The sequence below is a fragment of the Lactuca sativa genome, chromosome 7, assembly GCF_002870075.4.
Source record: "Lactuca sativa cultivar Salinas chromosome 7, Lsat_Salinas_v11, whole genome shotgun sequence".
Taxonomy (NCBI): Eukaryota; Viridiplantae; Streptophyta; class Magnoliopsida; order Asterales; family Asteraceae; genus Lactuca; species Lactuca sativa.
The window spans coordinates 77,218,022-77,232,937 of record NC_056629.2 but is presented as its reverse complement, the minus strand read 5'-3'; the positions used below and the strand labels follow the sequence as shown (position 1 = coordinate 77,232,937).

The 14,916-nt window shown below is 35.5% G+C and overlaps 1 protein-coding gene across 1 annotated transcript; it reads left to right on the top strand.

Moving 5' to 3' along the window:
- Positions 1–394: 394 nt before the first annotated feature.
- On the top strand, positions 395–13,994 carry LOC111879567 (glutamate receptor 3.1). The gene is made up of 5 exons (XM_023876035.3): positions 395–819; positions 5,924–6,192; positions 12,153–12,468; positions 12,997–13,373; positions 13,587–13,994. Exons 1-5 carry the CDS (start codon positions 579–581, stop codon positions 13,869–13,871), a joined length of 1,488 nt encoding a protein of 495 aa, XP_023731803.1. The 5' UTR covers positions 395–578; the 3' UTR covers positions 13,872–13,994.
- Positions 13,995–14,916: the final 922 nt, after the last annotated feature.

Genomic DNA, 14,916 nt, shown 5'->3' with positions numbered 1-14,916 from the left:
TTACTGGTTAAATGAATCTTACATCGTTTGATTGACAATCATATGTTTATCTACTAAGTAAGTTGTTGATGCATATGAACAAATTCTAGACAAGGTAATTGCACGATGAAACCCAAAAGTTAAGGCTGGCTTCGGTTTTCAGTAATTCAATGCTTATCTTGTGGTAAAAAAAATATTAGGTGAGACAGTAAATAAATGAAACCTTACACAAGTCACTCACCACTGGTTTCTATTCTGAAAAGTCAATAATCAACGTCTTTCTTCTAAATATTTCAATTGAACCAGTCCATCTTTTCTTCCTTCACTGGCAATCAGAGACAAAATTAGATTAATTGGTAATAGGAAATAAGACAAATAACAATATAAGTCACTGAAGGTGACAGGGATTCTGGAATTTGCTCCGAAATAGTTGTGTCATAAATATTGCAACAAATCACTCTCTTTAATTAATTTCTTCTCTCAAAGCGTGTTAATATTGTTCATGATTTTAAGAATCAACAAGTCAACAAATTTTAAGCTATAAATCATTAATCTCTATATAATATAAGATACACGTCTGAGGGATACAACTGCGCAACATGGAGCACAAGGAGTGCAGTGTTTCCTTGGTGTTATTAGCTGCCATGCTTTGTGTTTATTGCAGGATTGACTTTGTGAAAGCGTCTATAGTTAGAACAGAAAAAGGTTTCACTCACGAAGCATATTCGAAACTTGGTTTCACAAAAATGATGATGAGTAGAGCCATCCAAGATACATCTAGCCGTAGTAGAAGATCTATCGTGGAGAAAGGTGATAGTGGAGACAGAGATGTATGTGCAGGTATGTTGTTACAATTTGACAAATGTTTCTTAGGGGGTGTTTGGATAAATAGTTTTTAGCTTATTAGCTTATTGCTTATTTTTTTATTGTGGTGAGAATAAACATTTTTTACTCTACATAAATAAATTCTATACACCTTATATGCGTATTCACACAGTTCCAAAAACATAGAATCATAAACTTGCAATAATGAAAAGATATGCAGTAACAACTGAAAGTGTGGTATTTTCCCATGGAATGGCCTTTGGCCTTGGAATTTATTTATGACGTAAACGTGTACAATATGGGCTACATAAACAAAATAAGATGGGTCTATACTAGCTATACATGCATACATGTACGCTAATACGGGCCCGCAATTTGAGCGGGAGGTCTTGAGCGGACACTTAAATTGGATATGAAATCATTAAATAATGTAGTAGCCAGTCCCGTGATGAAGATGTCAGCATACCGGCATACAGGAGACTGGAGGGAACATGGAGTAGACAAACAGAACCGGTTGCAACCTTGTCTCGTACAAAATGAAGATCAATCTCGATATGCTTGGTGTGTTGGTGCGGAATAGGATTAGAAGACATGTAACCGCGCTTATGTTATCACAATAGGCAATGGTTGTTTTGGTGAGTTGGGAGTGTAGCTCGCGAAGAAGGTTAGGTAGCCAACATGTCTCTGCTATGAGATTGGCAACTCCCTGGTATTATGCTTCTGTAGTGGAGCGGGAGACAGTCTGTTGCCGTTTGGATGACCAAGAAAGAAGGTTTTCACCCAAGAAAACATAATACCCACCGGTGATCGACATGTGGTTAGACATCCCCCCAATTTGCATCGGAGTAGGCAATAGGGCCCGTGATTGAGGAGGGATGGATCTATAATCCATAATCAAGAGTACGGATGACATATCGGAGCACGCGCTTCAAGGAGTTCAGATGTGGTTCCCTTGGATCATGCATGTAGAGAAATATTTGTTATACTACAAAGAATAGATACGGGCGAGTGAATGTAAGGTACTATAAGCTACCAACTAAATTGCAACATAAGGTAGGGTTGGGCACAGGGGGGGCATCAAAGTCTAGTTTATATAGGCTATCAGCCGGTGTTCTGCATGGGTTACAATTTGACATGTTTTCCCGGTCGAGAAGTTCCAATGTGTATTTGCATTGGGATAATAACATGCCATTGTTGTCTTGTGTCACTACGATGCCCAAAAATTAAGATAAGTCACCTATGTCCTTCATGGTGAACTTAATGGCTAGAAGGGAAATGGTGCACTGAAGAAGCTTTATAGGGGAAGCGATAAGTATAATGTCATCTACATAAAGAAGTAATGAAGCAGTCTCTATACCCCTACCAAAAAAAATAAAGATGAGTCATAATGACTGTGAGTAAAGCGATCTGAGTGACATATAATGTAAATCAGTCAAACCAAGCCCGATGAGATTGTTTCAACCCATAAAGTGACATCTGCAAATGGCAGACATAGTCCGGGTGAGCCGGATCTCTAAATCTCGGAGGCTGATGCATGTATTGTCTCATTAAGTTGTCCATGGAAGAAGGCATTCTTGACATCTAAGTGATGAATGGGCCACTTACGAGAAACCACAAGGCTAAGAACAGTATGGATAGCAACCGGTTTGACTACTGGGCTAAAGGTCTCAATATCAGGTTGTTGGATTTTGCCATTAGCAACCACCCGTGCCTTATATCGCTCAAGAAAAGCATGTGATTTGTATTTCTTATGAAACAACCACATGGAGCACACAATATTAGCCTCGGGAAGCTTAAGAAAAAGGACCCATAATCTATTAGCAATAAGAGCATTAAACTCATCCTTCATCGCAAATGGTCATGTTTGGTTCTTGAAGGGCTTGAGTGAGGGACTGAGGAAGTAGAGACTCGGTAATGGTGTGAAGATTAAGACGTTGGATGGTTTCATTAATACCCAAGCGACCCCTAGTGAGCATAGGATGGGTAGGGGTGGGTTCGTTGAAGGTTCGGGAGGAGGTGTGAGAGAGCCGAGAGGGGAAGGAGAATGGTGTTTGAGGGACCGAGAGGTGATGGGGGTTGGGGTGGTGACCTCGTGAGTGGTAGGTGTAGGGGAAGTAAGAAACTCATGAGATATGGGTCGTTAGGCAAGGGAGTTATCAAGGAAAGAGTAGGATGGAGCTTGATTTGGTATAATGGAGTGATAAGGGAAGGAGAGCTCGTAAAAAATGACATGGAGGGAGATGACGATTTTGCTAGTGGCAAGATCGATAAAATGGTAATCATGGTGATTAGATTGGTATTTGTTAAGGATACAATGAGTGGATCTAGGGGCTAATTTCAGTGGTATGGGAAGGTGTGGATAACAAAGGCATCCAAAGACTCGAAGATGAGTGTATGATGGTTGTTTTTTAAATAGGTTAGTGTATGGGATTTCATTATTAATGGAAATGGAGGGAGCTAGGTTTAATAGGTGAATCTCCATATGAAGCGCTTCAACCCAAAAATCCGGTGGGAGGTGAGCATGTAAGAGAAAGGTGCGCATGATGTTATTGACTATATAGATCATATCTTTGAATTTTCTCTTTTGGTGGGAAGTGTGAGAGCACGAGAAACGGAAAGTGATTTCGTGTTGGGAAAAAAGTTGTAGAATTGTTTGTTGTTGAATTCACCACCATGGTCACATTGGAAAGATTTAATTTTAGTATTAAATTGGTTTTTGAAAAACTCTATAGTGAAGAAACTTGGAGAAGACATCAATTATTATTATGGAGAGGGTAACCCAAACAAAGTGGGTAAAGTGATCCATAAAAACAATATAGTATTTTATGTCATTGGTGCTCACAACCGGAGGTTCCCACAAATCAGAGTGAACTATATCAAATAAACCATAAATGATAGTGTTTGAACTAGAGAAAAGTAAACGAACATGTTTACCCAATTGACGAGCTTGGCAACTAATAGTGTTTGGAGTTTTATTACAATTAATAAAATGAATAGAAATTAATCGATTAACAACATGGGCTCCGAGGTGACCAAGAAATTGATGCCACGAGGATGACCTGTCGGATGGGAGAGAAACATGAGTCTAAGGAGGAACTTGATAGAGGTTATTGGAGTTAACACACCTAAGCAGAAGTTGGAGAGTTTGAAGGTCCTTCACAAAATAACCAAACGGATCAAATCCAATGGAAACTTGTTTAGCAGTTGAAAGTCGATGAACATATATGAGGTTTTTTATATCATTAGGTGTAGCTAAAACATTTTTAAGATATAAAGGATGATGGCTTGAGGGATATGTTGTTTGACCGATGTGTGTAATGGATATAGGTGAACCATTGCCAAGAGCTTGGAGTTTACCTATGTCTGAGGCGAGGTGAGAGGTAACACATATATCCATATAAAGGTTGGGATCCGAGCCATCATTGAGGTCCATTGCATGAAGAGCCTATATAATGTCTGTAGGTTGGTCTAGAGTCAAGGGTGGGAACAGTTATATTGTAGGAACAAGTACAAGCGCAGGAGAGGAAGCATAGAAAAATATGTTGGTTGCTATTATAGAAATGCAGTACCCGATGGCTGAGAAGGAGTAGTGTCGAGGATTCCCTATTGAGGCCGATGCTGTTGATGCTATAAACAAGGGCTTGATGATCGATAAGGATGCTACCATGTGATACAGGGCCACATAAACGGATTCCAAAGGAATGAATATGGAGACCAAAGTAATCCTGGTTGTGACTAATTGGTGACAACATGATGGTGGCGACTGCCTTTGCCTTGTGGGCCACCACGACAAGGTTAGGAAGGCCTATGACCTCCACGATTGTTGTTCCTTTTTGGTATGGAGTAGAACAATTGCCAACATGAAGGGAAATGGGTGACGATAGACGGTCCATATGGAGAGGTTGATTGGGTCAGTTTCAATTTAAGGCCTGTTCCTCCAAAGATATTATTAACTGACATTTGAGAAAAGATGGTAAAGGGCCTTAATGGCATAGATCCGTGATGATGTTGTCATATTTTGGTGATAAGCCATTTAAAAGGTATGTGAGTAGGGTTGGCTCAGTGACAGGTGTTACGATTTTGGTGACAAGATCTAAAATTACCTTCATGCATTCACAATATTGAGAGATTGTGAGATCGCCAAGAGTAAGAGTCTAGAGTTGCTGATCTAATTCAATGGCACGACTTTGTTCATTATCACAAAATAAAGTTTCTATACTTTTCCAAATAGTGTGAGCGGTTACACCCTGTTCGAGAATCATGTTGAGCAAGCTTTGAGTGACTATGTCGTATATCCACATCTTGACTAAGTTAACTAGATTAACCCACGTTTCATCCTTGTTATATGTAGGTTTGGATTCTCTTAGGAGATGACCCTTGACCCTAAAACTGTTGCAATGCATTTGAAAAAGTTCTTTCCAAGCATCGTAGTTCATCTAATTGAGATCGGAGATCATAGGAACATAAGCTTTGATATTAGTGACACCAAATGGTTTTTGGTTCTTAGATGATTCAAACATTTTAATAGGGAGTAGAATATATCAAAGAATGAAAAAAGGGTAGAAAAGAATCAATAAAGGGAGAAGGGGGTCGACTACAACGTGTTTGATACCAGCGTAGGGTTTTAGCGAGAGAGAAGATAAATTTTGGCAGAATTCTATGATAACATGAATGTGTGGTATTTTCCCATAGAATGCCCTTTGGCCTTGGAATTCATCTATAAAGTAAATGTGTACAATATGGGCTACATAAAATAAATAAGATAGCCCTATACTATTTATACATACATATAAAATACATACATGTATACATGGTATACTAATAGCATCATGTAATATTCACACAAGTTTGCTTGTTGGTAACTTAAAGAAAAACAAAAATAGTAATTTCCAAAAAAAAACATTGATAACCCTAGAATAAATGATCATCAACATCTATTTGATAATGCTAATCAGTTTTGTCATGTACCAAATCTCCTATAAAAAAATTGTACCTGATTTTGTTGTTATTGTGATTATAACATTAAATATATATAATTCATGTTTAAATTGTTACATTTTTTTTCATTTTCTTATTCATTGTGCTTCTGACGGGTTTGATATTTGATTGCAAAAAAAAGAAATTATATGGCCACAACGGAACAATCCCAAGAAACTGAAAAGTCCATGCCCAACATTAAAGGTGTGGGTGCCAAAGAAAGATGGTTTCACTGAGTTCATAAAAGTGAACGAGAAATCAGAAGTCGAAGGTGGATTCTCCATAGCCATATTCTGCCATGCATTACATTTATTACCATATACTGTCAAACCCATCTTCAAACCGTTCATCAATGGCACAGGGAAAAGTAGTGGTACTTATGATCAACTCGTTGAGCATATTAAAGGCAAGGTACATTTATCAAAACATATCTATATCAATGCACAAACATTTAGAAATTCATGCATGCATTCAACACATTTTTAAATCATGTATAGGCTAGTCAACCACAAACAAACAAGAATCCACAATTCATAGTTTAATTGGAGAGTTGAATGACAGTGAAATTCCTAGTTAACATTTAATATATTAAATTCAATCATAATTGGATACCACATTGATGTTCAAGAAATATGCAGTTTAATAGCCACCGGTAGTGTGAAAAAAATCAATGGATGGAGTTCAGTGTCATAAATGCTTTGTTTCTAAATATGTTAGTTACATGAAAAATAAAAGACTTCAATAGATTATAAAAAAAATGGTTTAGTTGTATGTAAAATAGAATGAAGATGTTGGGAATGCAAGAAAACAAGTTAAGCAACTTTAGAAAAAACGATAAATGTTTTAGTAAAAATTGCGGAATAAAACTACTAAAATTTCTATACTAAAAATTGGAAATAGGAACACCTGTTTAAAGTGATTAGGTCTAAAATGACCAACATTCACCGGAGAATGAGATACACAAGATTTTATTATCACCAAGAAAATTACAATCATTCAAGCCTTGAATGATATACACTTATTATAAGTGTGTGTGTGTGTATATATATATATATATATATATATATATATATATATATATATATATATATATATATATATATATATATATATATATATATATATATATATATATATAGTAGATGTGTGTCCGCGCAAAGCGGCAATGAAAAATAGCTATTTTGGCAAATAGTTTCTTATAATAAAATAATTATTAGATTTTATTATTAGTTAATATGTAATAAAAAATTACAACTTTTAAATAAAATATTTATGTTTAGGGCTTATATATTGTCTTTATACTATTGATGTAAAATTAATTAATATCGATATCTAGGTTAAGAAATATAAATTAATTTATATGCATGAATTTAATATATTAAAATTATCATTTTGATTCAACTTGAATTTCTTACTAACCTTCCTTAATTCATGTTCTCAAACTTTTGGCAAGTATTAATGATTTATTTATACATAATTGATTTGTACAAAAAGCTTTGTAACATATACCTCTTAAATATCAAGATATGACTACTATGCTTTATATATATATATATATATATATATATATATATATATATACACACACACACACACACATACACACACATTCTGAGCTTTCCATACAAATAAATTTGTAGGAGAAAGTGTTCATTCAAAGTTACCTACCATATAGACCTTGACAAAAGATGTAGAAAATTAACATGAACTTTAAGTCTTGTGTATGGCAATGAAGCCATTCACCAACGAGAAATTAATGGCCCATGTGATCAATGTGTATGCTGCCATTTTCCTTGACCTTTTACTTTAAGGCTTCATAGCTAACAATATACCACTTGAAGGATTGAACAACTCAGTCTTTCTCTGTCATCCAACTGTTCCAACATTCCTTAATCATATTCCCACCTCTTTCTATGCCATTCCCTTTTCTCAAAATTCTAAAAAGTCAGTTAAAGCCATACATAGCTTCAACTTCTTAGTGGTAACCACCTTGGTTAACATATTTGTTGGATTTTTTTATTCTAAGGATTTTATTCACATTTAGAGTTCCATCAATAATTAACTCTTGAATGAAATGGTACCTCATCCGAATATGTTTTATTCTACTTTGAAACAACATATTCTTTGCCAAGTAAATTGTACTCTGGTTGTCCTAATGGAATACACAATCCTCCTGATGCATTCAAAGTTCCGACAAGAAGTTTTTCAACCATATAATCTCTTTTGTTGGTTCTACAATAACCATATACTCTTTTTTATGTGGTTGATAGAACATCACTCTTTTGTAACCGAACACCTAATTGATTGATGAACCTCCGATTAGGAACGCATAACCTTTTGTGCTTTTTTCTGAATCCACACATCCACCCACATATGCTTCAACGAACCCTTCTAAGACCACCCCCTATTTTTTGAAATATAAGGCAACCTCAACTTTTTCTTTCAAGTGGTGTGATAACCAATTTACTCCCTCCCAATGCTCTATTCATGGACTTGAAATGAACCTGCTTACAAATCCCATTACCTAAACAATATTTTTTATTGTGCATACCATAACATACATCAAGCTACTAACCGCAGATGCATATGGAACTTTAAGAACATATTCCTTATCTCCTTCGGTCTTTGAGGATTGATTCTTTGAGATTCTCAACTGACTACCCAAATGTGTACTTCTATCCTTAACATCTGTTATGTTGAGCTTTTTTAAAACTTCGTTCATGTACTTTGCTTGTGAAAATTTTAGTGTACTGTTAAATTTGCTCCTGGCTATGCTCATCCCTAATATATACTCAACAGCCCCTAGGTCCTTTATCTCGAACTCACTACATGTTGGATCCAACAATCAACATGTTATCAACATATAATAACATGTTATTAATATATAATAACAGGATGATGTATGAGGAGTTGAATTTTTTTCAACTAACATTCGTGATCCATCTCACATTTGTTGTAGCCATTCCTTTGCATGAAATTATCAACTTCAAGTACCACTGCCTTGGAGCTTCTTCAATCCATACAAACATTTTCATTTTTCACACCAAATTTTCCTTACTAACTATGGGAATCCACTTTGGTAGTGTTATGTAGATGTATTCTTACTGGTTGCCATGGAGAAAAGCTATTTTCATATCTAGTTGCTCTAGATGGAGAACTTCGGAGACTACAATACCCAAGACCAATATGATTGTAGACATCATCACAACAAGAGATAATATCTCATTCTAATTAACACATTTGTTCTGTAGTATCACCTTCCATGTTGGGAGCTTGACCATTGACCAAGTATGGTAATTTTCAATTGAGATCAACTCGTGTTCCATAGACTTCTTCCAATGTATGGAATCTTTCATCCTCAAGGCCTCTAGGTAAGACTTAAGTTCACTATTCTCTGTCAACAACAAGTAATTAGTTGGAAGAGAATACCTGGCTATAGGTCTTCAAACTATAGTAAATCTACGAACTATAGGAGTAACCGTCTCAGCTTCATGTGTAACCTCATCCTCTGAACTACTACTGGCTGATACATTAGAGCTCTCACTGCTTCCTGCGCTTTCACTTATCTCTGGAGTACTGATAGGTTTTACAACGTCATCATTTGAGATTTCTTTTAACTTAAGTTGATCTTTATTTTCTAGGTATTTGTCATTGTCGGATCTCTTTGCAAGTTCATCCTTATATAGAGCACTCTCGTTCAACACCATATCCTGAAGTTTGATAATCTTCTTATTCTCGTTATCCTAGAGCCCCATGTTATCCAACTGGAAATCAATAAAGGTGCACTTTCTTGCCTTTGCTTCTAGCTTGTTTCTCTCTGAGTCATTGATTTATACATACGAGACACTGATACCTTCAGGTGTTTAAGTGAAATCTCTCGACCTTGCCATTCCTCTTCTAGAATCTTGAACCTGATGGGAATTGAGGGTCCTCTATTGATTAAATATAAAGCTAAATTAATAGAATATACCCGAAACATCTTGGGTAAAACTACATGTAGTATCGCTCTTTCATCCCTCTCGTTCAATGTTCGATTCATCCTCTCAACTACTATATTCTACTAAGGTGTCTTCGGAACCATCTTCTTCATTTTGATTCCATGGTTAATACAGTAATCAACAAATTGTTTTCTACTCTATTCGACCCCATTATCTGATATGAAATACTTTATTTTTAAGTTCGTTACATTCTCCATAATAACTTCCTGTATATTGAATATGATGAAAATTTTAAGACTTATGCTTCAAGAAATAAAGCCAAACTTTTCGAATGAAGTCGTCGCTGAAAGTAATGAAATGTAGGGATCCTTTCACCGAAGAAATTAAAGCGGTACCATAAATGTCCGAAAGAACTAACTCCAACTTCTCGGACTTAGATGGATGACCTATCTTTATGAAAGTAACCTTCTTCTGTTTACCAAGAACACATGGCTAATAGAAATCAACTGTCACAGTGTTCATATCTTCATATCTAGTAGTCTTCCTTTGGAGACTAACATCTTCATTACCTTCTCACTCATATGCCCACGACTTTAGTTCCATAGAGTCGTTGCCCCAACTTCTTTAACAACGTGTGCTTCAGCATCAAAAACTTTCACAAAATAAAGTGTACCCCACTTCTAACCTCTAGTAACAATGGATTTTCCCTTTGTGACCTTTCACTAATGATCACCAAATGTAACATGATGACCTTTATCATTAAGTTGTCTCACTGATATTAGCATCATCTTTAAGTCTTGAATGAACTTGATATTCTTTAAAGTCCACTTTGTACCCAAAGTCTTCTTGAGGACCACATCCCTAACACCAGTAATATTTAGGCTCTTGTTGTCTGCTAATCTGACCATCCTTCTCCACTAACTTAAATTTTGCACTACTTCTCTGGAATGACCAACATGAAACGACGCATGAGAATCCATGATCCATGATTCTGTTGAATTTTCAAGACAACAAATGAGTGCATCATCTTCATAATCTAGTTTCATATTCACTTCATTCTTTTCTTAATATGCTAAAGGATTTGGGAACTAATTTCTAAAATGATCACCTTTCTCTTTCTCCAGTACTTAGAAGGCTACTCGAGTCTGGAAGCTTCTCCGGCACTCCGTTTGCACATATCCTCATAGAGGATTAAACTATGAATACCTTCGAACATTAGCTTAGCACCTCCGACTGAACTACTAATTGTGGTCATTGTTCTGGACCAACTTTCAAGCAAAAAAGTTAATTATAACAACACATGGACTTCATCTTCACATCTAATATCAACATATATCAATCTTGATATTATTGAGTTGAATTCTTTCATATGGTTTGTTACTGAGCTACCCTCCTTCATCTTCAGATTTACCAACTATCGGATCAAGAACACCTTATTCGTTGCTAAGGGTTTTTCATACATATTAGATAATGTTGTGATTAGTCCATATGTAGTCTTCTCATTGACAATATTGTAATCTACATTCTTTGCCAACGATAATCTTACTCCCAGAGCTTGTTGATCCAATAAGTCCCAATCCTGTTGCTTCATAAGAAAAGGTTTCTCTTCGGACAAAGGTTAATGTAAATTTTTTGGTAGATAAAATCTTTGATTTGCATGTTCCAGAAACAGAAATCTTAACCATAGAATTTGTTGATCTTAAACTTCCCATTTTCAACCATGGCCCTGATACCAGTTTGTTGGGAATGCAACAACACAAGTTAAGCAACTTCAGACAAACGATAAACGATTTCGATAAAACTTGCAGAACAAAACTACTAAAAATTGCAAATTAAAAACTATAAATAGGGACACGATCTTTAAAGTGGTTTGGTCTATCTAACCTGACCTACATTCACTGATGTGTGTGTGTGTGTGAGAGAGAGAGAGAGAGAGAATTTTATTTGATCACTCACTGTAAGGTATCACTCGTATTTCGGTTGCCCTGCACAAAAGAAACTACCTCACTATATTTTCTATCACTCATATTTTTGGTTGCCCTGCACAAAAGAAACTACCTCACTATATTTTCTATCTGTATCCAATTTTTGCTGCTACACCGCAAATATATACATACACATTTTGAGCCTTTCGTAGAAATAAATTTGGAGGAGAAAGTCTCCCTTCATAGTTACCTACCATATAGCCTTTGACAAAAGTAGAAAACATGAACTTTACGTCTTGTGTATTACTTTGAAGCAAACCAAAAAGAAATTAATGGCTCATGTGATCAATGCCTGTATTGCCATTTTGTTTGAGTTTTTACTTCAAGGCTTCATACATAACATATGTGACGATGCATTAAACTCTATTGAGTTTTATACATTGCCGATATCCTGCTACATCATCGTGTTAATTATAAGCTTAAATACTTCTTACTTTCTATCTTGCAGAAATGTCATGCTGTCGCAGGTGATGTAACAATTCGGGGTCATAGAGCTCAACATGTTGACTTTACAATTCCCTACTTGAATTCTGAAGTTTATGTGCTTGCACATGCTTCCCATGAATGGAACCAAACACTCTGGACTTTCTTAAAACCTTTCACCTGGAGACTATGGATCACAATAGTTGGTGTATGTCTCTTCACTGGGGTTGCACTTGCAATTTTAGAATACCGGGAGAAAAATCCGAGCTTTTCAAGCCCAATATATAACCAACTCATAATGGTTATATGGTTTCCCATTTCCACATTCTTCTTCCAGGAAGGTACATAGTTTGAGATATACTAAAATTTAAATTCTGAGAAGAACCTTACGTTTTGAATTTAATTTTACTTTTCATTCTCAAATAGTTGTTGTGAATTCTAAACAAAATAATGGCAAATAAAACGTTTGTTTTAGGCGCACGGAATTTACCTTTCTTTTGTTGCAAAGAGAAATCTCAATACATAAGGTGTCCTGGTTCATTGATCGTCTTTGTTTTGTCAATAAAATCCACGGTACAATTAAAAGATAAAGTGCTTTTAAATGCACCTTTCTTAAAAATGGTGGAGTATATATCACATCAATGGAACAAAGAGCCTTTGACCTATTATAGGAGTTGATGGGAATGTGTCCATAAGTCAAAGGCTAAGAGTTCAAGTCCATCTTGTAAAGAAAGGTCTAGATTTATTAGTAGAGTAGTGATTATATTTGTTAACTGTTCTAAAGTATATATCACATTAATTGTTAGGAAACAAATTAACGAAAGGAAGATATTTGTATGAAAATAATTTATGCAGACTTCTCTTTGCAGGAAAGATACAAAATAAATGCTCCAAAGTTGTGCTTTTGATCTGGCTAAGTATGATTTTCATAGTTATTCAGATTTTCACAGCTACTTTGTCCTCATGGTTAACACTAGATCAACTACGTCCTAGATTGCCTCCAACTTTTGAACATGCTGGATACCAAGATGGTTCCTTTTTTAAAGATCTAATAACCGAAAAATTCAAGTGTTCTGACAAGAACCTTTTACCTCTCAAAAGCGTTGAAGAATATAAAAGTGCTTTGACCAGTGGCATCGTAAGTGTTGTTGTTGATGAGCTCCCCTACATTGAACTCTTTCTTGCTAAGTATGGCTCTGAATACATGAAGTTTGGACCAATAAACCAGGAATCTGGAATTGCATTTGTGAGTCTCTTCGTTATTTAATCTATTGATAATGTGATTCTATTACTCTACTGATTATGTGATTCTATTATCCTACTGATCATGTGATTCTATTAGTTTTCTATATTAATAACGTGATTCATTATTCTTCTATAAGATATATCAAAGAATAAGTTCAGATGAATCACAACGTAATAATATAAATTCTCTAACTTTATGTGTTTCATATCTCAGGCATTTCCTCGTGGATCTCTTTTATTGCAAGATTTTTCTAGGGCAGTTATTAATGTTACTGAAAGTGAAATTATGATGGAAATGAAGAAAAAATATCTTGGGTTCTCTACTAATGATACATCACAACCTAATCAAACCCCACCACAAAGTCTTGATGTTCAGAGTTTTATTGGATTATTCATATTCATGGGGACTATTATTGTAGGTGCCATTATCACGTCAGAAGTTTCCATTATGCGTAGAAACAAGAAAGTCCATCCTGTAAAATCATCAACCGATTTATAGATATGATCCATCTACAACATTACAGGTGGTAGGAACACTTATATATCTACACTGCAACGTGTATCTCTGTTGGAGTAATTAAGAATTTGGGCATGTTTGGGAATTTTCTTTATTTTGGTTTAAGTCTTTTTTCTTTTATCTCTGTTGCTATTAGTAGGAGTAAACCTTTAATACTTTTCCTGTTCATTATTGCGTTTTTCATTAATAAAAGCGTAGAGAGAAAGTTTAGTTTATGCTTTTCATAAATCTTTCTAATTATGCTAGTCCCTACTTAAAAGGACAATATCGTCAATTTTCCGTGCCACAGAAGTCTAAGCACGTCCAAGGTCAGGCCCAGGTTCAGGAGAGCTTGACCAAACTGCCCTTGTTGCTGACCATGTTCACTCATTGTTGCAAATGGTGCTTCTATCACTTTTTCATTGATGCTCATGACCTTGTATTCATCTAAAAAGAGCAAGTTGAGAAGAACTAACACTACACTTAAGTAGTCACAAAATTTTTTACTGAAAAGAAAATAAAAAACTGAGCACTTAAAGGTATAATATTAGCGTTCTACTTATAATATTTTTATATCATTAGACTTCAAGAAGTCTATGTCTACCCAACTAAAGAAGCGAAAATAGTTTCTATCGTTTGAATTTAACCCCTCCCCAAAAAACTAAAAATTAATAAACAAATTAAAGCCCGTAGTTCTAGACTATCATAGTTATACAGTAGAAATAAATAAAAATAGGTGGTTATTTCTTGTATCTTGCCAAACTTAAATAGATTAAGTACTATGTATTGTTTCCAATTTAATATTCAAAGATTACATGTAATGAAGATGGTGCTCACATAGCAAGAATTTGGAGTATTAGGGACGTCGCTTTTTGCGACGAAATGAGCAATAGCGGCGACACCAGAGTAGACGCGTTTGGTGTCACCGCTAAAACATAGTTGTCGTCGCTAAAGATAATCACCGACGATCCGTCGGAGACACGCTACTTTCAATCCTCACCCTTGGTTCGGCAAATAATTCAACGTATAGGGTTTGTTCCTGTGATAA